The sequence below is a fragment of the Leucopleurus acutus genome (assembly GCF_964270905.1).
Source record: "Leucopleurus acutus genome assembly, chromosome: 11".
In the NCBI taxonomy this organism is placed as follows: domain Eukaryota; kingdom Metazoa; phylum Chordata; class Mammalia; order Artiodactyla; family Delphinidae; genus Leucopleurus; species Leucopleurus acutus.
Window position 1 is genome coordinate 59,404,185 of NC_139152.1, and position 27,149 is coordinate 59,431,333.

Sequence of the window (27,149 nt, forward strand, 5' to 3'; positions counted from 1 at the left end):
TTCTGTGAAGGAAAATACCTAGAGTTGATTTATTCAAATTCCACAATTCTTTCCTTTTTAAAAACATGCATTCTGATATTTTTGTGTTCATTCAAATTTTTAACTCCCCAACTGTGTATGTATTAAGGGACATTGGCATCCTAAGTAGGACTATATTTAAAAAGTGAGTAATTTTATTTTTATAGTACTGAGTATGGCTTCTTTATACTGTGATGAATCTTGCTTTCTGCCTTTTATTTGCATAAGTAAAATCTTCATTTTTGCATCATCATGTGTCTTTTCTGCATATAATTAATATTAACTTTTTTGGCTGTGCAGAGCTGGCTATTTGCCTCAGAATATTCCCCTGGAGATTATCAGATACCTGTCTGAGGAGAAGGATTTTCTTCCTTGGCACGCCGCCAGCCGAGCTCTTTATCCTCTAGATAAATTACTGGACCGCATGGAGAAATACAATGTCTTCAATGTAAAAAGATATATTTTCTTCTTTCTTATTTTCAGAAGATAAACTGTTTTCTCATTATCTGCTATATTCAACTGACCTGAGTTATTTTAGTTCCTTCTAATTTGTGCTATTTTTGTCCTGATCTTCTGTGCAACGCCAATGGCAAATTGTTGAAGAAGAAATGTAATACATGCTACTTTTTGTTCTAGCCTAAAAGTGTCAATTAAGCTTAAATGCCTCAGAGTTTAAGAACAAATACACATGGCACATCCTTAAAGTTCAAACTTACTTCCCTAGAGTTAAAGGGCTCTGTGTTCACAAAGGACTTAACCTGGGGAGAGGGATCCAAAGATCTTCACAGAATATAGACAGTTTCAGTAAAGATTCTTAGTCATTAGTTTTAACCAAAAGGACATAGTAAATTCAATTCACTTCCTTAATTAACAAGGATAAGATCAACATTGAGGCAAAAGCCCATTCATAATTGGGTCCAAGGGGATATAGGAGAGCAAACAACAGATAATCCAAATAGACCTGAAGACATGACAAACATTCCAAAATGTTACCTGACCAGATTTTCTAAGCTTGAAGACTAGAAAACCAGAATTGCACTGCTGACACCACCTAATCTAATGTAATAATCATTTTGAATAAGATTAGGATTAAGTACTGCTAATGAGCTTTTGATTCCAAAATTTCTTATCACCAGTGAAGCTTTGCATATGAGAATATGTCTCTGTAACTCCTGTCACCTTTGGGCACTATTTATTTCTTTTTAGTTATTTCAAGACTCTGCCCTGTGTCTTATAAAATCATCCTAATTTATGACATACTGGGCTCTGCTAATTAACCTACGCATTTGGAATGACTCGAGACTAGATTGCTATGACATGAAATCTGTTTATTAGAGCCATCTAAATTGTGTGATGTCCATAAGAGTTGCTTCTTTCTATTTTATCCAAAACCTACATGAAAGCACCTCTGTTTTAATATTTTTTTTAATGGGAATAATCCTGGCTTGACTGTTCATTGTTGTTAGTTTTGTCTAAGCCCTTGAAACAGACATGCGTGGAAATGTATCATTACAGTTATGGTATAATTTTTATCTGCTGGAGAAGGACTTATTACTCTTCTCTTTTCTTCTTAATACAGAGACACTACAATATTAAACTTATGTAAAGCAAAATACATTTTTGTATATATTTGCACTTTAGAATAGTATATCATGTCAGACACCTCATTTTCAATAAAAGTTAAGAATTGCTTTTACTGTAATTTCAGTGCTTTCGTTCCATTGACAAAATCCAAGGACCACATTAAAGTGAGGAGAGCATATCTTACCTTGCTACTGATATTTAAATATATCATTAGATGAATGGATTTTGACTTTGAAATACCACATCATTTTACTAAAGAGTGTTCTGTGTACGTCAGGTTCAAAAAGGCTAGGCTATTGACTGGGCTTATAGCACAGTTTTGCATTAAATATGGTCTATTGACATAAAACACATAAATATTAGGTGCTCATTTTCATAAACTATATCTACATACATTTGTGTATATGTATATATGGTTTTATTATCAATATTCCTCACTTTTCTTGTTCTGCTGCAAAAATTATCATCTCAAATATTTAATAGTGCAAATTACTTAATTGTTCAGTAGGAAGTAAAGAGTAGACTTCCATCATTGCAACTGTATTTTACACTAATTTTCTATATTTGAAATATCAAGTTGAATAAAATTATAATAGAGCATTACCATGCCCATAATTTTACTGATATTTCAAAGTTGGTTCATTTAGAAAATATTTTAATTTTACTGTATAATTTTACTTGTCAGCATGGAGTGATTTGAAAATGATATTATCTTTATTTCTCCTACCCCCCATTTAGGAATATATTTTAAAGCAAGTTGCAACAACGTACATCAAGCTTGGTTGGCCAAAAAACAATTTTAATGGATCTCTTGTTCAAGCATCCTACCAACATGAGTATGGTTTTATTTTCTTACTTGCTTTTTTCCCCCAGAACTGTACAGTAACACACCACTAAAACCACTGTGACTTTAGCAGCATGAGACGATCTTACTTTCATTCTGCATCTTTCATTTCCCTCTCCTGGGAGGGCTTCTGATGGGCAGCACAGTTTCCACCACCTGGTACTGAGAACAAAGGCTTTTCTTTGCCATGTTTTAATTTAAGATCTGCCTCTATTGGTAAAGTTGAGATCTGAACCCGTACCCTTCACTATAGTACTGTTTCCAGAGAAGACTTTTTTATGTATAACTTCTACTCTGCTTAGTTATCTCTTGCTCAGCAAAATGGAATTTCCATATCTGAAAATTAATTTTGTGCTGATTATTTACTTATCTACTGTAATGTAGTGTAATGAGTTTCCTTTTCTCTCTAGATATTAACACTGTTTGTTAATTTTTCTTTTCCTTTTGATGATACCCAGAGAGCTACGTAGAGAAGTTATAATGCTAGCATGTAGTTTTGGCAACAAGCACTGTCACCAACAGGCATCAACGCTTATTTCAGATTGGATTTCCAGCAACAGAAACAGGTAAGTTGAACCAAATCCTGTATTTCTGATATGATTTATACTGCTTTCAGATTCTCAGTGGATGCATTTCATTTATCAACTGGAGAAAAACAAGACAAGAAAAAAACACTGCAAAACTTTGTTTCAGGTTCACAGCTTACAAAGCAACAGCATGAAAGCCACAATACACATATCTTTGGAACGTTTTATGTAGTTTTAAACTACCTTTCTTATCCAGACTTATTCTTCAAATATAGGGTGTCACCTTATTTTAAATTTTGATAGCTTTGCTATCCCATGAGAACAAAATAAATTTAGATCAAACTCTAAGGTTCTTTAGAAAGGTTGTGGTATTTATTTATAAAACAACTGTGAGCATTTTGATATAAACGAAGTAGCATAGCAAATGTTAACATTAAAAACTAAAAACAAAAAGGTTATGAAAAACCTTTACTCTTTTAGTGACCCTTGAGAGAAACCTTAAACTTGTATCTTGGAATTTCACAGTACAGTATTTTAATACATGATGTGAGGTTAAAAATATTTAATAGTATTATTATTATTATTTTTGTGTGGTACATGGGCCTCTCACTGTTGCGGCCTCTCCCGCTGCGGAGCACAGGCTCGGGACGCGCAGGCTCAGCGGCCATGGCTCACGGGCCCAGCCGCTCCGCGGCATGTGGGATCTCCCCGGACCGGGGCATGAATCCGTGTCCCCTGCATCGGCAGGTGGACTCTCAACCACTGCGCCACCAGGGAAGCCCTAATAGTATTATTTTTGATTTAAATATTATACTGAATGTCAGTTGTTAATGTTAATGAAAAGAATATTAAATGTATGAAATAATCAAAGATCGGTGATCTTCTTACTATAGTTTTCTAAACCTTTTTAGGTGTCTTTGAATTTCCAAGGATCATTATATTACATTTCTTTTTACGCTTTGGGCAATTTATAATCACTCCTCTCCAGTCTTTGTCCACCGTGTTAAAGAGAGTCTGATCAGAAGAATGAGGAGCTAGGGAACAATTTGTTCAGATGATTCTATTTTACATGGTACAGGGGGCTTGTCCCTCATATGAGTGACTGAGATGACCCCATGAGCAACAGAGAAAGAGACTTGTTGTAGAAGAACATTGAGAACCACAGACAGTGTTATCTGTTTATGGAACAAATTGGTATTTGTCTTGCTGAGAGTTGTTTAAGTTTAAATTTAGTACCTGAATCTAGATCAAAACGTAGCTCTCCTGCTTTAAAAGTCTGTGAGGGAAATCTTTCACTGCATTACTTAGTAATTAATCAGAACATCTCACCTTCTCTAGAGTTTTCCTGTTTTCTCTTTAAGTTAATCGGTCTTAGTCGTACTTAGTCGTACTCTGAGCTAAGAAGGAAAATATTTTATCACTATTATCTCTCAATGGAACCATCATACACTTGAAGACTGATTAAATCCCTCATCACTCTTCTTTAGAACTAAAGCAAATTCATTTGTTAAACTTAGACTAATGATTATCCTTTTTGCTAAGTCTTCTGAAAATTATTATATTAGACTTAAAATGTTATAATACTTTTTTCCTATTTTTTGCCACCTCATTCAGTTCTACCACATTAATTAGGCTATGAAAACTTAAACATTTATCCAAAACCAATACATCCAAAATTTGATTAAGATATATAATCATATATACATTTGAGGGAAAAAAGGTGATATATACTATTTGAAGATTGTGGTCTCAACTTTCCTCCCCTTTGTTTTTTGTTTCATTCTTTGTTTTATTTGGCTACAGACGCATAAGTCTTTTCTCAGAGCTGATAGCTGTTTTTGAACCCTTTCATGAATATACCCATACTCACATATATTCTCACCATTGTATTAAAATTGAACTTGTACCGTTGCATTACCACAATTTCTCTAGACAGTATTCAAGCCGGACATCACTTTCTACATTTAAAAATATAGCTATTGGGAAAAATCTATTCTTAAAATAATTCATTCATTTACCAAAATTTTATTGAGTGATTCTCAATAGCAGCTGGTAACCAAAAGTCAAAGAGAAGAGGCAGAGCTCAAAATGAATAGGAGATGCAGCTCTATAAACAAATAGTGGTACTTTGAAGCAAGAACTAAGCACAGGACAGAGTGTGAACACACAGCAGGGAGGGGTTACTGCCTTGGAGACACTGCATTCTTCCTCATGAAGGATGAGTAGGACTTTGTCAGATGATAGGGCTGAGTGAGGCAGCGGTAGGTGTGTATGAGTGTGTGAGGCGGGTGGATGCAGATTCCAGACAGAAGGAAGGCACATGGATTGATGTGTAAGGAGTGCAGCAATATTTGATTTGTGAGTTTGAACCATCGATCACCTCCATAATTCTCTTATAAATGAAAGTGTCAGCTCATTTCAGTTTTGATAACCCTGCCATTTATTCGTGGTAAAATAATTAAATTGGGGCCTAATATTTTAAGGTTCTTTTGTTATTTCCTTCATCATTTTTATTCTCCTGCTTTGCTTTCTTTTGTAACTGGGCAAGTAAACCTGCTAAGTGAAACTAACTCTGTGTTTACTAAGGTTTACTCAACTGACCAACCATATGACACGACCCAGCATACACAAGTGACTTCCTGCAGGGAGGGTAGATGATACTTACTGAGCTATCTGTGTGTGAAGATCAGAGGTTTAATCTATATTTTGGGGATGACAGCTCAATAATAAAACAATAATGTACTCCTGTTCTTGGTGCTGAGTTTAACTTTCTTAAATTGAGTCAATTAAGGGGAGGGCTAGGTTTCTTTTTAAATGTGCCTGAAGTAACAGACCAGTAAGCTTTGTTTGTTTGCTTGGTTTTGTTTAACTGGAACCTTAAAAATCATCTAAAAAACCCTCCAAGGGTAATGTAGTTGTATACTAAAAAATTTTGGTCGGAGAGATGCTATGTATTTATGCTAATAAATCTAAAGGACAAGGCGTCATGGAAGTAGCAGGGATTGCAGCCTCTGGGGTGCTGTGTTACTATACAGCCTGATCTTGATATACTGGGGATATAGATCAAATAGGTGGCATTGGATTCAGGAAAATGGAATGGAAAGTTGGTGCAGGGCAGGGTAATGGAACCAAAATGTGCAATGAAAAGCTAGAGATGGTAGCAACAGTGAGAAAAATTCAAGAATTACAGTGGATGATACATTGAATGAGTCGACAATCTGAGCCCTGTTAAAATATTCATATGCTACAGCTATGCATGGTGATGTCATGCATACAGACAGATTGAGCTATGTTCCCGTCTTGTTAGTCTGTGGTTTGGGGACGAAGTTCAGCAGAATGCCACATTTCAGAAAAGAGACAAATCACCAAGCATTCGGTAGAGAACAATACAAATGATAAAAAGATCTTGAAAACACCAGCTACAAGAGGAGGTAGTGAGGACTGAGAATTTCACTCTAAAAAAAAACAGACAGAAAAGATGAAAGCCTTTTTGTATGGATGGATAAAAAGCATAATAAAAGGGACAGAAATTGGTTTCTTTCACTGGTTGGTGCAAATAAACAAGAACTAATTGGTCTGAGCTTCACTGAGTAAAATAGAGGGGATATATTTTTACTGCAAGTGAATTATTATTTGAAACTGTCTGTATTAAAGCACTGTTGAGATTGTACAGTTAACTGTCCAGGGGTCTCAATAGAGCAATATGCGATTTTCTTTGAATAAAAATTTAACCTGAAGTTAAATGTGTCCACAATTGACACAGCTCTTAATTTTGTGATAATGTATTATTTTTCAAATAATGTGAAAAGATACAATTTTTTTTTTAAATTTTTATTTGAGTATAGTTGATTTACAGTCTTCTGTTAGTTTCAGGTGTACAGCAAAGCGAATCAGTTATACATATAGATATATCCACTCTTTTTTAGATTCTTTTCCCATATAGGTCATTATATTTTCCCTGTGCTCTATAGTAGGTCCTTATTAGATACCCATTCTGTATGTAGTAGTGTGTATATGTCAGTCCCAATCTTCCAATAAAGCTTTAAGCCAAGACACAGTAAAGATTTAAAGTGTTTAATTTTAAAAAAAGTATTCAACGGTGATATCCATTCCCTAACATATAAACTGATAACTGGTATCAATACCCTACTTAAAAGGTACCCTAAAGAGCAGAATACCTTATACATTGTGGGAAATTTAAAATGTTTAGTGAATTGAAATTAATTGGAAATTCATTTTTAAATTGAAAAAATTAAGGCCATTTTATAATAAAATTTGTAAGTAGAGGAGAATCTCTGGAGCTTTGCAGCATACATAATACTGCAATAATAAGCTTCACTACTCATGCAATTAATTATAATGTTACCAATATTATTGTCTTTAACAATGATAATCATAATGAAAACTATATCTATTTTATTGAGTATTTATTACATTTCAGGATTGGGCTAAGTGCTTTTGGTGCATGATCCCATCATTCTTTTTTTTTTTGGTTTTTTTTTTTTTTTTTGCTGTACGCGGGCCTCTCACTGCTGTGGCCTCTCCCGCCGCGGAGCACAGGCTCCGGACGCACAGGCCCAGCGGCCACGGCTCACGGGCCCAGCCGCTCTGCGGCATGTGGGATCCTCCCGGACCGGGCACAACATCAGCAGGTGGACCCTCAACCACTGCGCCACCAGGGAAGCCCTGATCTCGTCATTTTTATAGAAGAGAAATCCAAAACTTTGAAAGGTTATGCAACTTGCCAAGATTATATAACAATAGGTGGCAGATCTGGGCTTCCGTCCCTAGCCTGTCTACTTTCTACCCCTATTGCCGGTAATTCTGTGGTGGTATATCAAATTCCATACATCAGTAATAGATGTTTGTTCAAAAAAAAAAAAAAAGCAAAAAAGACACCCAAGAGAACTCAAGTACTCTCTGCAGTGAGTGTAAGCAAAAGTTTTCTGCTACACTGTATAAGCCTGTGGTCTCTAACCTGATTGTGCACAAGAATCCCTGGGGGGACTTGTTAAACAGTTTGTGCTGAGCCCCACCTCCAGAGTTCTGATTCAGTAGGTGAAATGGGGCCCAAGAATTTGTATTTATAACAAGTTTCCAGGTGATGCTGATGCTGCTAATCTGGGGACCACACTTTGGGAACCGTTGGTATTAGGAACGGTTATGGTCTTCAGAGTCAAAGACACCATGATCAAACTGCAGCTGTTCAACTAAATTAACTTAGGAAAATCACTTGGTTTCATCATCTGAAAAGTGGCAGTACTACTAACAACCAAACAAGTAGTGAGAGTTATGTAAGAGAATGCCTGTATAATATCTGACCCTTATAGGAAATTATACATTAATCATCTTTGAAGTTGCCTGCTATCGAATACTTGTTTTGACCGCCCCCCCGCCCCCGAGTAATGAGTGGCATGAATTTTAGATGGGGAAAGTAGGAGCAGTGTAGAATAGAACAGAATAGGACATCTATAGAAGGCCTTCACTATTAGACTTAACTCTCTATAAGTTTTGAGGATATAAGGATGTGACCTGTAACATAAAATAGAAAACAAAACATTACCAGAGAGACTCTCAGTTAGGAGCAGGGGGACATTTGCCCTTTTCTCCCCACTTGAAGAAATACTGCCTGTCTTGGCCTCTGGGTAAATATTACATTTTCTTTCCTCCCCTTAATCAGCTGCTATTTACAGTACATGTCCCTCCACCAGCCATAGCGTTTTTTTAATCTCATAGTGTAAAGAGCTCCAGTTAAGCTCCTTTCCTTTGTGTCTGCTCTCTATCCATCAATATTTGCTTTACTTATGTGAGAACGTAAAGGTGGAGGGACAAAGGGCTCTTTCCATTATGGTCTGTATGTGTTTCGGTTCTTCCCTGAAAACATAGATCCTAATTTATTGCCCATATTTCCAAGTTATTGTCCTATTACCTCTGCTCTTTACACTCCTTTTTGTATTCTTTTTACTGTACATTGACCTACTATAAGTTTTCATAGGCTAATGTTATACCGGCCAGATCTGCCATTTTAGTGGTCAGATACCAGCGTAGTCCTGTTGCAGACGAGTGAACACAGCACGGAGTCTATGTGGAGTAGTGGAAAGAGCAGGGCTGCCCAAACCTCCAGTGAGCTGGGGTGAGGAATTAGGTTTGCTCCTAGTTTGTCATTAGGCAGCTGTGGGTTAAGACAAGTCTGTTAATGGCTCCAAATTTCAACCCTGTTTCTAAAGTGAAAACAAATCTCTAGTGCTTCCATCAGCTCCAACAGTCCAAAATTTCACACTCACTGTGCTTGCACATAAATCATAGAGTTTCCTCACAATGTGTCCACTTTGGGTTCTCTTTTGATTATATAGTTAGAGGGGGAGGTATGTTCATTTATTCCTGTATTTGATAAGTATGTATTGAGCAGCTACGATGTATCAGGCACTGTGCTAGACACTTGGAAGGCAGCATTCCTTCATTCAAGCAATGCCAGCCCCTGCCACCTGACTGGCATTGAGAATATGTGGTCTGTGCCCTTACCCATCCTAAAGATGAATGCAGGGGCAAGGAGGGAGTGTAGGAGGGAGACAGAAATTGTTCCAAATAATCACATAAAGCTAAAAATGAAACTTAAGTGAGTGCAACCAAGAAGAGATCTGTGGTGTTCTGAGAGACTGTCCTGTAGGAATTTGACCAGATCAGAGAGATCAGGGAAGACTTCCGGCCCTGAGTGCTGGTGTTGGAAATGAAGTGAAGGGGACATATTTGAACATGACTGAGGAAGGAAGAGTGACAGGAGTTAATACAAAAAGTAAGAGAAAGGACTTTTTTTTGACTTTTATCATATGCTTGGGAAAAAAAAAAAAAACCCTTAAGGGATAAACACTTTCCTTCTATCACCTTTCTTCCCTAGATATTTTATATTTTAGTAGTTATGGCCAGTCACCTCATTATGAATTGTTGTCTGCATAACTCCAGCACAGAGACTGTTTTGGGAACCTCTGGAATAATTCACAGTTATCTTCAAAATCATCACCATCATCGACGTCTTATTATTAATTTGTTCCTCAGTAGTTTTTTAAAGCTAAAACAAAAGATCTTTAACATGCTGCGTCCCTCGCTGTGATGGATGCAGCATTACAGGGCCAAGCTCACCAGTCACATTTGGGTAATGGAATAGCTGGATCATAGTCAACTTGGTTTTTAACTTTCAGCTTTATTTCTAAAATAAAGTAACTTTTCCATAGTAATATCTATTAATGTGATTCATCAGTATTAATTCAGACTCCAACAGTGCTTGATTCATGTACCAAATTTACCCTGAGTAACTGCTGCATCACAGGCGTCAGGCTAAAAGCCACGGGATACAGTGATGAGCAAAAGGACACAGTTTCTTCCTTCCTGAAGTTGACAGTCCAGTGGGGTAGACTGAGACTAATCAGATGTCATACGAATACTGTACGATTTTAGTGTATTGAGAACCAGAGGGAGATTTACAAGAAAAGAACAACTTGACCTGTCAGTGAGGCTGACATCCTGCAGAGTGACAACTGACCTGAGGCCTACAGGAAAGATACACGTTCAGTAGGCAGAGAGGGAAAGGAGATGTTAAGAGGAAGGAACAGTGTATAAAAATGGCCCTCCTTATTAGTTATCTATTTTATATATAGTAGTGTGTATATGTCAATCCCAGTCTTCCAATTTATCCCTCCCCCCTCCCTTCGCCCCCTGGTAACCATAAATTTGTTTTCTACATCTGTGACTCAATCAAGGAACTCTACTCAATACTCTGTAATGACCTATGTGGGAAAAGAATCTAAAAAAGAGTGGACATATGTATATGTATAACTGATGCACTTTGCTGTACAGCAGAGATTGGGACAATATTGTAAATTAACTACACTCCAATAAAAATTAAAAACAAAAAAGAAAAAGTCACCTAAAAAAAATGGCCTTCTTCCTCAACATCATTTCTCAAGATTAAAGTCTTGGTACTTTCAAAAGTTTAGGTGATCGGGCAGACTCTATACTGACCCAAGAACATCCTCTGGAAGTTTTATAATTTCATTTTCAGTTCATCAGGTGGTTTTGTTTTTATTTGCTGAGAAGAGCAAAAATCCCCGTTAATTAATTATGCTCCTTCATCAGAGCTTAAGGGGATTTCTCTTCTAAGATGAGAGTATGTTAACAAATAGAAGTGTTTTGGTAAGCTATGGAGAAGAAAAGCCATATGTGAAATGTAGTAAGTGGGCTTGCTATCTGAATTAATCCAATTGTGAATTCTTTTGTCAGACTGGAAATCTTTTTCATAACCAGTAGTCAATCACTACCTGACTAACCTTTTGTATAAGGAGAGGTCATGTATAAGATTACTTCAGGAGCAGCTATAACTAAATGTAGAAGAGGACTTTATAATCTCTCTTCTCCCTATGCTTCTCTGGAATCACACTGAAACTACCACTTGTCCTTGCCATTTGGAGAATTCAATACATGCTAGCTTAGTTCAGTTCGTCATCAGATAAATATTTGACTGAATGACCTACTTGCGGGACTATCTAATTTGGATGTGTTTTTAATTTATTTTTCAGTGTAGCAGGGATTTTAATTGCATTGAGAGCTAATATAAGTGCATAATTCTATTCACTTTTTTACAGTCACATTTAGTTTGTAATCTAAATGCAATAACGATTTTATATTCTAATTTAAAATGCAGAAATAATCATACACTTATTTCCCTTTTCCCAACTGTTTTGGCTTTTCCTGACATTTTACTTAAAAATATTATATTATTGGTCATGCATAGAGGCAAATAGTCAATAGTATTTTTTCAGGGTATTTTAATTTTTACAGAGGTGTGCTTTTGAAAATAACTTGATTTAATTTAACTTTTTTTTTCTTTTCCGTATAATTGGTTTTCCTCCCATTTCTGCCAAAAGTAATTTTCCTATCATGCTAGTATTGTTTGCCTAGTATTATACCAATTTCAGGCATAACACTATTGAACTTTTGTGTTATCTGTCAAAAGATATGCCTATTGATTAGTTATAGAATAGCTCTATTTTAACTGCCTGACTTTATCACAGTACAAGTACTAAGTAAATATAGATTTACATGGGCAACACAGGGAGCAGTGGTGATTAAACTTACAATAGTAATCATTATTATTTACTAAGCCAGAGCAGAAGCACCAACAAAAATATTTGTAGCTTCCAAAACATTCTTACATACTCACAGACAGTAGGTTATACTGATGGATTCAAGATTCATTGATTACAAGGTTTATTGCAACTACTACCAACCACTATAAAGAAGAAATTTCCTCTGCATTTTCCAAAAATAATATAAGCATTGCTATTAGCACTGAGAAGATTCTTTCAGCAACATCAACAACATTTCCTTTTTATTTATTTTTCCCCCTTGTGATTAAGACTTAGGACTGATTTCATGCATATAAGTTATTCTATCTCAAAATGAAAATAACTCATGGTAGTCTTTCTAATGATAGTGTGATAACATTTACTCAATATTGTGATAATGTTGATGAAAGATCTTACATAGTCATCAAATATTGTTTTGCGTTACCCATACCTTAAAATATCTGAAAGTGAGAAAGAACTCTGATGCCTTGTAATTTCTTGGCAATAATAGGAAAAATAAAAGCACGTGCACACACTTCCATGGATTGAATAGTGGCTTCTAAAAGATATGTCTAAATCCTAAACCCCATCAGTGAATGTGACCTTATTTGGAAATAGGATCTTTGCAGATGTAATTAAATTAATGATTCTGAGATGAGACTGCATGGATTTAGGGTGCGCCCTAAGTCCAATGTTGAGTGTCCATATCAGAGACAGAAGAGAAAGAACAGAGAAACACAGGGAAATTCATGTGAAGACAGAGGTAGATATTGAAGTTATGCATTTATAAGCCAAGGAATGCGAAGGATTGCCAGATCCACCAGAAGCTAGGAGAGAGGCATGGAACAGATTCCTCAGAATCTCTAGGAGAAAGCAGCCTGCTGACACCTTGATTTTGGACTTCTGGCCATAAGAACTGTTAGAGAATAAATTTATGTTGCTTTAAGCAACCAAGTTTGTGGTAATTTGTTATGGCAGCCATACGAAACTAATACACACAACTTTAGCCTCTGCCTTGCAATCAAAACTTGGTACATAATATTTTGTATTGTGCTGATGAGATTTCAAGGAGTGCTACCAATAGATAGCAAATAAGACTTCTAACTTTCGCTAACTTCACCCTGTTCTTACTTAAGATTTTCATCATGAAATGGAGGAATAAAAAGATACTGAGAAGGGAGGTTCTTTTTGTTCCTCATAAAATTCAGACAAAATTAATATCATGATTCCTCAGAATATTATTTTCTTACTTGTGTAGGAAAAAGAGATGGGAGTGGCCTATCGCATGAAGATAGAATAATATATAGAGATAGTCCTAAAATTCACAGCAAAGGACCCATTCTCGTGTTTCAGAATCCCTTCACATCTAAATATTTAGAAAGAGGTTTTTTGTTTTTGTTTTGTGTTTTACTTTCTAGTGACTTGAGGTTCTTTCTATAATTAAAAAACCAAATAGAAAAAATTGAAGTGACTTTTATTTTCATATATAAACAAACCTTGCTTATTTTATGCTGAAACGAACATACAGTGCAGGCATTCAGTGTGCACTGTTTTCCCCTTCTCTTTATACACATGCAACGTTATGACCAATACCTGCCAATTACATGTATATGTGCATACATACATTTCACTTATTTCAGAAAGTCATAAGGTTTGAGTCGACTCTTTTAAAGTGTATGTTTTTCTCAGCTATATTATCTCCCAATGCAAAATTGGCCTTCTAGCTTGTTTTGTAACTTTTTTCATCCACTCTTGCCATTCTCCCTTTCTCCAGACCCCAGCTTCTTTTTTTAATCAATAATTTTATTTTACCTTGTAACAGGACTAGACTTTTTATAACTATATTTAATTATCAAATTTAATTATATACATCCTTATTCCTTAGCATACATACATGTATGATAAAGTTTTTCATGGATTTCACTGCTTTTTCACAGGAGGATCAAAGTGCATTTCAGTGAAACCATAGAACATCCAGGATTTGATGAGAATAAGAATATTTCTCTATTTTTAAAAAGTACAGCATTTTCTTATGCAGTGAATCTAACAATTAAAATTACAAAACATACAGAATTACATTTTGTTCAATGCACAGACACAAACACACACACACAGAGAATAGTAAAGTTTACTTTAGCCAAATAAAATCTTTTAGTTGGAGACCTTTCAAGTGAGGAAAATACATTAATTATTGCCTACTCATGACAGTTTACTTGTTATGCCTAAAGAATTAACTAAATGGCTGTAGTTGATTCTTCCCAAGCTGTACAATCAGCCTTATTAACCACAGTGACCTTGACAGTGCATTAGAAATGAAGATAAACCTCATTTGCATAGACCCGTACATTTGTCGATGTAGTAATTTGATGGATACAATAAACTGGTGCAATTTTCAACCTTTGTATGAAGAATTCAAGACAATGACTGTTGCTGTAAGTTATTCCTGGGCAACAAGATTTATTTGTTCAGGTGGAGCCCTATGTCATCCAGTGGAGTTTTCATAAACACTGAAACCTGGATCATGATTTGAATGGGAACAGTGCGATGGATTTGCTCTTGTAACTAATGTGTCGTTCCTATCATTACCTTTCATCTTAAAAGTTAACCACAAGTACTGATTCCTAATCATTGTGATTCAGAAAACACCATCTATATTTAGACTTCATATCATAGGAGGCACTTAGATTTACAGTGCTCTGACCTGAGCTAAGTGAAGAAGCAGCTTAAATATTCAAGGATCAGGATAGAGCAGATTTGAAATTCGTTGGGAAGCCACGGATAATAGGCACGCAATTATCCAGAAACAATTTATCTCCTCTGTGACACAGGCATCTGTAAATAGGGCAATTTATCAGCCATTTCACAACTTCTATTACAACTGTATACCTCTTAAGTTGTAAATTACGTTTTTAGAGCTATTTATGCTAGCAGTCTGCTGCTCACTGTTTTAAAGTGAGTCATCATGGATATCTTAATGTTTCTACCTTTGGTATAAACCAGTTCAATTTTTTGGAGGTCTTATGGGTATAATTGATTCTGGATGTCATAAGGGTTCTGAGTTATGAAACGTTAAATAACTTTGTTCTAGGCTTTTCAGTAGAATGTGTTCTAAATCCAGGCCAAAGAAAAATTTTCAACAAATCAAGTCACAAATTCTCCTCTCATTGCGTTTTTTCCCCTTTACCTTTTTGTAGGTCTTTGTCATGACTGTCTTTGTCATTTTTACTCTGAATTTTTTGGCCACTCTGTACATGTCTCATGTGTTCTTTCTTTCTTTCTACTTTTTCTTTGATGTCTTCTTCTTCTTGTCCTTTTTTTTTTTTTTTTTTTGCGGTATGTGGGCCTCTCACTGTTGTGGCCTCTCCCGTTGTGGAGCACAGGCTCCGGACGCGCAGGCTCAGCGGCTATGGCTCACGGGCCCAGCCGCTCCGCGGCATGTGGGATCCTCCCGGAGGGGCACGAACCCGTGTCCCCTGCATCGGCAGGTGGACTCCCAACCACTGCGCCACCAGGGAAGCCCCCTTGTCCTCTTCTTTTTAATGCTATCTGAGTCACTTGGTTTCTTTTGTTCTTATGCTTTAGCAATTATATTTTATGAAGTGGTCTTAACAGCCCAGAAACTTAACCCTCTCCATCCCTTTCCCTTCCCAGCCAGTAGAAGTAATAGCTACTGTATATATAAGGACTTAAAGGTTTAAAATATAATGTAATATATATTATTTCAGCATAAGCAAAGTGAACGTCTCTTTTAAAGTACATTTACTTTAATTATAAGAGCCATTTAAAAGGAGTGCAGCTATCTTAAAATATACTCTTGATACATTTGGGATATTAAGAGTTAAAATGACCCACCCATTCCCAGCAATCCTTTGTCTTTCATATGGAAAGAGCAGCATATACCTCTTAGCAAATATGCAAAAATAAAATGTGAAGAGGTTTGGAATATCATTTCAGAACACAGTAATTTTAAATATGGTTGGTCTATTGTCCACCAGGTTTCCCCAACTCTATTTTGTTTTGAGGTCCAAAGGGTATTTTGTTTTTTCGTGCTCCAGGTTCAGTGGGAATGAGCAGGCTGTGGGGGCACCAGTGAGAAGACTCTTCAGAAACAGAGCAGCCCCAGCTGATGCATGAAAGGTGCCAGCTGACAGCGTTGCTGTCTCCTGTTCTTTCAGCCACTCACCAGCTGCATACTTCACTTGAGATTCTGTTCTTCCTTGGCCATGGGCCTTGTAGAGATACTAAGGAACGATATTCCTTTGGTTGCCAGGGTTTTTGTGTAGATTCAGCAGTGTATTTGATTGACAGGTATACTAGTAAAGTTAGGTGGAATTATAAAAGTGTATTTCATTGTAATGCCTTAAACTTGAGATGTAGTGTCTGTAGTGACTTTTATAATTACTCATTCACTTTTAGCAAGGTTGTCTAAAAACTTTATTTTTGCTTTCTTTGTAGTCCAGTACTCATTTGGGAACGATGGGAATATTTGTTGGCACTGCATCCTAATAATAATAGTAATAAAAGTAATGAGGAGGAGAGATATTATTACTACCTATTTAGACAATTTTCGATGTCCCCTGTACTTGGCTATGCACAACATTTATCTAAAATCCATACTGAACCCTTGATACGCACCGTTTTCATGTGAATATCAAATGAAACATTATTTCATTTAATCATTGTAACAACCCTGTAAGGAAGTATGATTCCCATTTTCCAGATGAGGAAACAGACAGGTAGGTGCAAAAAGTCACACATTCCTTCTAAACAGCTGTCATTTTTATTCAAGATGGCTTTCTTAGCAGCAGTCAAGGGACCAAGAAATCTGGATAGAATGAGAGATGGGGGTAGCAGACAAGATGGACAGGGTCAGCCTTTGTAAATGCAGGTTATTTTTCAGTTTGATAGTTAAAAGTCTAGGATTGTCTGCCCCAAAAGAAGTAAGAGTGCTTGTACTTATAAGGCAGAGCAAGATACAGAGTATTGGTGAGGAAGCCTCAACCAAAGCTGTCTTCCAATTTTTAGTTAGAATAGGCAAATGATATTTCAAATGAACTGCAAGTTCATTAAAATTAATTAAATGGTGTGCCACACTCTATATCAATGGCATGTGTAGTGCCACTGAAAGAAAGAGGTATTCTTCGAGAGGCCAGTGACTTGAGAATTTTTTTTATTGTCTTTGAAAATAATTAAATCCACATTTCAATGTTAATACAATCACTAATGAAAAGACACTTGTACTAACAGAGCAGGAAGGGACCTTAGAACTCATGTATTTTAGCCCTTGTCCAATTAGGATTAAAAATAAAGCCCAAAGCAATGACCTTGACTTGCCCAGTCCTGGAGGCAGTTACTGGTCAAATTACATCTACTGAGAACCTGCTTAGAAATAAAGAGACCCATATCATGATTAAGCATCAAAATTTATATTTTAAAATAGTGTGTTTTTTTTCTTTTAGCAAGTATAATTTTCCTCTGGGAGATATTTTAACTGTATCATCAGAATTATTTCTATATATTATTCAACAGAATTTTTTATATTGGTATATATTTTATTCTAAAAGTAACAGAATTTTATCTTTATAAATGTAGTTATTTATTTCCAAAGTAACTGTAAACGTTATTATTAAATTTGAAATATGTGTGTAAAAAAACACTAGTTACCTATAATCCCCAAACCCAGAGGCTAATGTTGTTAATATTCTTGTTTATCTTTCCAGCCTTTCTTTGTACATACACATTAACGTTTTTCTTTAGACTTAACACAGTGATATTTGTATATATATTACACTCTGTCCTTAAAAATATATTTCATCATATTAAATAATATATTTTACCATATCATTAAATATTAATCTATGATATCATTCTTAGTTGCTATTTATATCTTAAACTAGTCCTTTATTGTTATTTTAAATGAGTCCTGATTTTTAACCTTAAAATACAATGCAGCAATGAAAAATTTCATAGCAAAATCTTTGGAAATTTTCCTGTTATTTATCTTAATTTACCAATCTACTTCACAAGTTTCCATTTAATAATTACCAATTTACTATGTTTTAAAATATTAGTCCCACTACCTCACGATTATTATTTAACTCAGTAAAAAATTTTTCCTAAAAGACACATGCCTTTAATTTTTCCACTGCTTAATTTTTTAACTTCTACTCCAAAGCTTTTAGTTTTTAGGCATTTGCTTTTGGCAAGGTAAAAAAGGTTAAACATATCACCAAAATGCAAAAAATAAATTATTCCAAAATGATATACTGAATTTTTATGCTGAATTTTAAACTTTTATCATACAAATGAACTCTGTCATCATGCTATTTAAAATGAGAGTAGAATAAAAAACATAGTAGAAGTTACATTAATTAGGTAATCATTTCTGCAAAGTCAGTACCTTAGAAAGATAAAGACACTTCCTTTGGGCTCAGCATTACCCCATTCATCTTGTAGGAAGGCAGCTAGCAGAGACGAGCTTTCCACATAATAAAATTCCACTAAAAGATTTACTTCTGAGGCAGGAGTTAAAAAGAAATGACCATGGGGGGATTCACATTTTCATAAACAATTTCCATATTCTCTCTCCCTGTAATCCTAATATCAAGAATCTCATAGGACTCATTTGCACTATTCATAACTGTGAGTTCTGTGGGTTTTTCAGCTCATGCTTTACAAAAACTGAGCTTTTTCATTTGTTCCTAATGACTTTGGTTTATACAAAGAGATCTTAAAAACTGTCCCCAGAGCAATCATTTTGCTAAAGTGTTGTTAGCGCATCTTTACAAATTTAGCAGCAAAAGGGGGTTTCATTAACAATGGAAATCGTTAGGAGCCAAGGACCCTTGGCAAGTTCAGTGCTCACCAATCTTGTTTTATTTTCAGTGATGAGTACAAATAATCTTGTGACCTATACATTGATTCTTTATCTGCTGGGTGAGTAAGGAAGATAAGGAGTTGGTGGGTTGGGAGGAGATGCTAGAAAAATCTGAGTGGTATTTTCCGGCTAATCTGCTCTGTCCTTTTGCTCTTCTAAGGAGCCTTATGAATCTTAAGCAAGTGTACCTCCCAGCATCTGCTAATAGCCATTACTTTCTTGAGAGTTTGGGGATTCGTAGCTGAGATCAAGGGCTATTTTTCAGTGGACCATCAACAGGTTTCAGATTATATATGTAAATATATGTAAGTCTCATTTTCATAGTAGTGAAATTTGACGCATCTGCTATGCACAGGGGGACAGCTGCTCATGAGCCTGAAACTTGACCTGCAGTTTCTTCCAGAGCACATCCAAATTATGCGGTCTTTCTCTTGTTTGAGGCTGCCGGTTCAAAAACAGAATTTGCCCCTATTCTGGGCAGCTTTGCTTTCAAAAGCCTCCTTTGCCCAGGACAGCTTTTGTTAGATTCCTTCAGGATGGTCTGTCTGCCATTTCATCCAGCACTTCATTGCTGGGTGCCCTTTCAAGATTTCTTCTCCTTGCTCTGTGTATGATCAGCTTGCTACACAGCAGCTCCTTAAATACACCCACAGCCTATGTCCTTTAAGTCAGCCAGAGGCTGTGTTTTAACAAGTGTCATTTTGATTCTGGTGAACAGAACGGAAGCTTATTGTTGGAAAACCATTCTTGCCACCGTTGAGTATTTATCAAAGATGACTGGGGGCTTCCCTGGTGGCGCAGTGGTTGAGAGTCCGCCTGCCGATGCAGGGGACACGGGTTCGTGCCCCAGTCCGGGAAGATCCCACATGCCATGGCGCGGCTGGGCCCGTGAGCCATGGCCGCTGAGCCTGTGCGTCTGGAGCCTGTGCTCTGCAACGGGAGAGGCCACAACCGTGAGAGGCCCGCGTACCGCAAAAAAAAAAAAAAAAAAGAGATGACTGATTAAACTATGGACTTAAAAAAAAGTAATGAAAAACAGAAGGTAGAAGTGACATCTGTGGCCAGTTCAGCACTAAGGGAATTATAGATTGGATGCACTGGTATTACTCTGCAGCCTACTAGTTAGCTCCAGGGTTTGGTTGTTCTTACTTTCTATAAGATAGCGTTTTATGGAACAACAAAAATCAGCATTCAGTGATAATTACTGATGATTACTACTAACAGAAATCTTAGTATCTTATGTTCATCATCATTAGCTATGTCTAAGCTGATAGAAATAGGAAAGACATTCATGTATAGCCCATCCTGATTCTCAACTTACTATATTGTTGTTATAGTGCAAAATATCCTCTCTCAGAACAGTTTCCTCTCCTGCAAAATGAAGTTTATAATACAGATATCATGATATTATCGTATAGACGAAATAAAATAAGACAGGTAACCTGGAATGTAGTATTGTGCAAAAGTGGTATTTTCTACCTCTGATGCCCCTTTAGCCGGTGTCCAGGACTTGGCACTGACCAACCCATTTATTCATTTGTGTATGCATTTTACACAGTTCAGCATCAGCCAGGAGCAACTACTGAACTGCAAAAATATGGATTGTTGCTAATGACTATCGTATATGACACAAGTTATTTCTAAGGAACATAGTTTAATATCTGCCTTTTTCTTTTTCCTTTTTCTTCTTTTTTTGCCTTTTCTATATTTCCATATGTCTTTCTGCTTGATATTGGAGACTGGTTTCATACACAGTAACAAACCTCATTCAGTGGGCTCTATCCCTGAACTCTTTGGTATATTAATTGCTTAAGGAATTTTTTTTAGAACGTAAGCTGTTACTATTAGGTCTAATATGCATTGATCTATGATTTGATGATTTAAGTAGACATTTTCTTGTTAGTTTTTGCAAATTTTTATGGTGATCTCTTGGCCAAAATCATGACAATAATAATAGTGTTGTGCCCTGTAGCCTGTAATATTTGGAGGGAAAAAAATCATCCTCTTTTCTAGCTCTTGATTTAAAGGAAGATTTTAAACTTTTAACTCACTGCAGTTAGTAAAGATGGATGCATTTTTGTAATATTATGTTGTATCTATCAGGACTGACAGACTCTTCAACATATGGTGGCAATGTTTTCCCTAGTGATTTCAGATGTGCCGTGTGGCAAGCTGGTCATAAACAGAGCAGGGAGAAGAAGGTTTCACCACCCACTAGGAAGACTATTATGGGTACTTTTGTCAAGGGATTCCAGGGCTGAGAGGGAAGACAGGAGAAAGAAGTGAAGCTCTTTTCTGGTTTCTTCTGATGTCTATATTCCTTTTGTTTCTTCAAAAACAAAACAAATCAATCAAACAAAATACTTGCCTTCAAATACCATAAAGGAAAAAAAGCTTCAGTCAGCAAGATTAAAGTAACTATTCTCCAAACATTTTAATTATTGGTAGGAAAAGACAGAATAATATACTTTTAGCCATTTCTGGGAACTGTGAATTTTGTATGATAGTACTAACAACTCTACACATTTGGTATTCTGATACACAATCTTCAATATCCTGATTGTAGACCTACTTAGCTGCTTAACAGAATAAGGTGAAGATCATCTTATTGGTAGTCATTCAGACGCTTCCTCCTGTTTTCCAAATACTCCATTAACCAAAGCAATGTTTTAACCATCAAAGTCTTAAATATTTAAAAGGGATTGTTTCATCTTGTTATCCAGAGAAAACATTTCTTATTATTAACCACATTCAAATTATAAATGAGAAATTTTAATAATAGATTACTAAATATTATACAAAGCAGAAATGCATTTTTAATTTTTTAAGATATTGGAGTGTTCTTTAAGAGAACAGTTTTTTTAAATGTGGGGTATATATCAAAACGTGAAAGAACAATATTTAGTAAAAAATTGCCACGGCGGAGTACACATGAGAATTGCAGCTTATAAATAGCCAAGATTAATTAAATCGAGTAACAGTTTCCCACTGTAACATTTACTTTCTCAAAATTTACTACTTATGTTTTATCTGTTTATTATCTATATTAGTAATCTTCTAGGTTCCAAAATTTGGAGAGCTATTTGAGAAAAATAATTTTAGAAAAAATTGTCTAAGAATTTAGGAGATGTTTCTGTTTTATCCAGATTAGTCAGTCTCTTCATCCAGTGCTTTCTCGTGTTTCTTGGGTCTAACAATTCTGAGAGCAAAATTTTTGATTGATAAATATATGAATGTTGGTGGAAATATAAGGCACCCTGTTTCTATTTTTTTAAGGCTTTATGTTCTTGTTGTTCTTGTTGTTTATGATTCTTTTTTACATAGTTTCAAGAGTGGAAAAAATTTCATTCAAAACTATCTTTAATTAAAATACATTATTTTATTCATTTAGTTGGGAATATTTTTGAATATTGTTACTATATAGCATTATTCTCTTTCAGGTAAATCTAATTAACAAAACCATCTTTTTAAAAACTGACTAGTAGAGCAGCATCTGTCTTTATTTTCAATACTATGAAGCTTTTAATTAATGGAAAACCACCATGGGTTGCTTCTTTAGAATACCACTAAATGTTAGAGACATCGTCTACTGTACAGGAGTTTCACTACTAGATGAGGATGTCTGGGAGTTCATATGGATGAAATTCCACTCCACCACGGCCGTTTCTGAAAAGAAAATATTACTGGAAGCCTTAACTTGCAGTGATGACAGGAATTTATTAAACAGGTGGGTCAATTAATTTTTAAAATTCGTGTAATGAGAGTATTCTCTGTTAATCAGACTGTACTGAACTTGTTTTTATTTCCTTAAATACATGCTAGTTACTCTAAAATTTATCTTTCTAGAGCTAAGGAAAACTGCCATATTAATATGACTAAAGCTTGTTGATTTGAAAGGTATACCTTAGTTTCTAACTAATTATTTTATATGTTTTTTCATATATATGTAAGACAATATTTCATTACAAAAAGAAGCATTTATTAAAAAGAATTTTTAAAGTGAGTTTGCATCATCAAACCAAAACTATGATTTCTCCACCCACAAGATTGTTCTGACTTTGATTAATATATTAATTACAATACTATGAATTTGATCTTCCTCCTTTTATAAAAACAAAATTGTTCTGTTGATAAAATTTTTTTAGTAAAGTTTACACTGGACTATTCGTTGAAGACTGTGATAAATCATGTAATTTTGGTAATTTTATAAGAAATCTTTGTTATTGGACTAAAAATTTCCCCACAATTCTATTCTTAAAGGCTTCTAAATCTATCACTGAATTCTGAAGTGGTGCTGGATCAAGATGCAATTGATGTGATAATCCATGTAGCTCGAAATCCACATGGCCGAGACCTTGCCTGGAAATTTTTTAGAGATAAATGGAAGATATTAAATACCAGGTAAAAACAAGATTTCAATCATTCATACTGGAGTGAGTAAATCAAAGGTGACATATGAGAGATAAAAGCCCTACTTTTTGTGGTAGAACCAAGGTCCAGATAATAGAATTAGATTTTGAAGTAGTCAGCCAAGATGGGTGTTGCCACTCTTGTGAAACTCAGAATTAATTTAACAGTTCTATAACATTATTCATTTATTAAAGACTGATAACCACAATTATATATGGAAATGTGCAGAGTGAAAAGGTTTAGCATTGCAGCTTTCCTGGAAGATCTATCAAACTGTCTTAGGTTGAAGGAATCATCATTAAAACCCTATATCCTGAGTGTGTTGTAGAAAAAAATGATTTATGAATCATATGTAATGGTATAACAAGAAAACTTAATTACTTCTGTAGAATTGTTTAAATTCTTTTAAAAATATAAATATTATAAAACACCTGAAATAAAACCATGATATCGAGAAGGAATATTTGAATGGCTTTATAATTCTAGTTGCAGTAGAATTTATTCCTGAGCCATCTTGCTTCATGTTGAGAATTTAGCCTCAATTTTGGAAAATATTTCATTATGTATTTAAATATATTATAATAAATGTTAATTACTCTGATAATCTCTATGGTATTTTAAAATTAAATTCATCATAGAGCATGTAAATGCTGCATGTTCTCCAACTTAAATGTCCCCAGACAACGTACCTACTGTTCTATCTCTTAAAAACTGGTGTATAAACTTTATTTTTTAAAAGCACATTTTTATTGGTTGACCTTGTATAATAAGTTCAATTTGAATGGATGTGTCATATTAAAACATATTTCTGTCTATAAATATTTCATTGTTAGAAAGCACTGATATTCCTAGAAAGCACATTTTTTTTCCCTAGTATTTTCAGCTCAGAAATTGGAATGTTTGAAAGATTAGAGCTTGCTTTGCTGTCACGCACATAGTATAATGAATAGTCAGACACAAGGTGGAATTAATATATATATAAACAAGTATTTCACTTTAAAAAGTATCAGATATCTACCAAATAAACAGTTTCTTTAGGGAGTGGGTTTGTAGATCAGAGTTCAGTGTAATGCATATATAGTTTATAGTCCCTACCAAAAAATGTTTGGTTCCTGATATGCCTGTTTTGTTTCGCTGAGAGTCCATGATCTCTAATCAAAACGGAGAAAGATTGAGACAGCATTAAAACCACCTCAGTCTAATGACCTCTTTGTTTTATTAACTGAACATTAATAACAGGGAAAACTCTGAAGAGGGAGGAAGAGGCATTTAGAAACTCAACTTTACGCTCAATTTTTCTGTAAACCTAAAACTGCTCTAAAACTAAAGTCTGTTACTTAAAAAAAAAAAAAAAAAGGTAGAAAGATTGACGCTTCAGCATTTCTACAGACAGGGCAGCGTTTATCCTGACAAATAGGATTGTCTCCTTCATCTTCTCCTCTGTCGATCTTTGAACCTGAAAGTTCATGGGGAAACTGTCCAAGGTTCTCCTTGCTTCCTGCCCTGCAGATTCTCCCTAGTTTTAGTTGCCATCAAATCTCGTGGCTTGAATCATTCCCAAATCTACATCTCTAACTCAGGCATTTCACCTAAGCTTCACCCTATGATAGACAGTTTCTTGTTGAGATCCCCTACTGGGGTAAATCGTCATTTTCCTTTCATCTTCCTTTTCTCAGTAAATATATGGTCATCCACCAGTTGCTCAAGCCAGGCACCTGGAAATCTACATATGGTTCTCCCTTTCTCTTGACATATGTAACAATTAGGCTTGAGGTCTTATAATTTAACAATTCCTAAATGTTTCATGTTTCTTGAATTCTTCCTCTCTTTCCTGCTACCACTGCCCTAGTGAAGGTTCTTATCTCTTGCCAGTACTCTCTTAACAATAGCCTTCTGTCTCCTGCCTTTATATTTACATCTACCACCACCAGCACCACACATACACACACTCACACACACTCACACATACACAATCTCACACACACACTCACACACATACCTCTTCCCTTTGTCCCAAGAATCTCTCTGAAAGGCAAAAATGATATTTTCCTGCTGTAAAACCTTCAATACTCTGTGCCACACTGAAAATCTAAGTTCCTCTCTTCCTAACCCTTCTCTACCTCTTATTCTATTATCCTCAGCCTCACAATTTATACACTCAATACCAAATGCATGTAGTCGTCAGCATACACCATGTTGTTTCACACCTCCTTGCCTTTGTTTATGTTGGCTCTCTGCCTAAAATTACTTTCTTCCTTGATATTTGGAACTACTCCATACTTAATCTATCTGGCATCATCTCCTGGAAGCCTTTCTGAAGACCCCACAGCTAAAGAGAATTTCTCTGAACGCTGTATAATTTTATTTTCACCACAGTTAGCCACAATAATGGGGAATGATCTGTTTACAATACTACATAGTATATTACCTTCAAGGAAAGGATTGTGCCTTTTTCTTCTTCACATAACTGCAAGCAAAGTATAAGCAAAACACTCTTTGAAGAATTATTCTTATTCCTGTAGAGTAGGCCATTTCTGTAACCACATATTGATCACTAATGATTACTTATATTATTATTTAATGTTGGTTTATTTTATTTTATTGATATAACTTTTCCCATGGAATAGTTCAATGTTAGAATTACAGCAAATTATGATGGTCATACAGTTTAGCTCCCCTCATTTTACAGATGAGAAAACTGAGGTTCCAGAAGCTAAATTACTTAAGTTCCCACAGGTAAGAACAGCATTAGAAAACCTCTTGTAGTGATGACTGGACCTCTGCTTTCAAAAACTCATATCTTATCTTTAGAGTACTTTTAGTTTTTTTTTTTTTTTTTTAATTGAAATGTAGTTCATTTACAATACAGTTCAGGTGTAAAACATAGTGATTCCATAGTTTTATAAGTTACACACCATACAATGTTATTAAATTATTATTGACATTCCCTGTGCTGTACATTATATCCATGTGACTTATTTGTTTTATAACTAGTATTTGTACCTTTTTTTTTTTTTTCTTGCGGTACGCGGAACTCTCACTGTTGTGGCCTCTCCTGCTGCAGAGCACAGGCTCTGGACGCACAAGCTCAGTGGCCATGGCTCACGGGCCCAGCCGCTCCGCGGCATATGGGATCTTCCCAGACCGGGGCACGAACCCGCATCCCCTGCATCGGCAGGCGGACTCAACCACTGTGCCACCAGGGAAGCCCTATAACTCGTATTTGTACCTCTTAATCCCCTTCACTTCACTCCACCCTGCTCCCCTCTGACAACCACTAGTTCTCTGTATCTGTGGCTCTGTTTCTGCTTTGTTATATTTTTTCATTTGTTTTTTTCCTTAGATTCCACATATAACTGAAAACATACAATATTTGTTTTGCTCTATCTGACTTATTTCAGGTAGCATAATATCCTCTAGGTCCATCCTTGTTATAAATGGCAAGATTCCTTGTTTGTTTGTTTTGTCTGAGTCATATCCCATTGTATATATAAATGCCACATCTTCTTTATCCTTTCATCTGTTAATAGACACTTAGGCTGCTTCCATTTCTTGGCTATTGTAAATAATGCCACAGTGAACACAAGGGCTTATATCTTTTCCAATTAGTGTTTTTGTTTTCTTTGGAAAAATACGCATGAGTGGAATTGCTGGATCGTATGATAGTTCTGTTTTCTCATTTTTTTGAGGAACCTCCATACTGTTTTCCATAGAGGCTGTACCAATTTAAATTGCCATCAACAGTGCATGAGGGTTCCCTTTTCTCCATG

General features: G+C 35.6%; 1 protein-coding gene across 1 annotated transcript in view; it reads left to right on the plus strand.

Annotated features, from left to right (window-relative positions):
• The window catches only part of TRHDE (thyrotropin releasing hormone degrading enzyme), a gene marked incomplete at its 5' end in the record, with an annotated part of 412,544 nt that overhangs the window by 370,153 nt on the left and 15,242 nt on the right, over positions 1 to 27,149 (plus strand). The window contains 5 exons of the mRNA XM_082849811.1: positions 319 to 466; positions 2,341 to 2,438; positions 2,905 to 3,012; positions 22,529 to 22,696; positions 23,230 to 23,370. Coding sequence (XP_082705937.1) covers positions 319 to 466; positions 2,341 to 2,438; positions 2,905 to 3,012; positions 22,529 to 22,696; positions 23,230 to 23,370 — 663 coding nt within the window. The remainder of the gene's footprint in view (positions 1 to 318; positions 467 to 2,340; positions 2,439 to 2,904; positions 3,013 to 22,528; positions 22,697 to 23,229; positions 23,371 to 27,149) is intronic.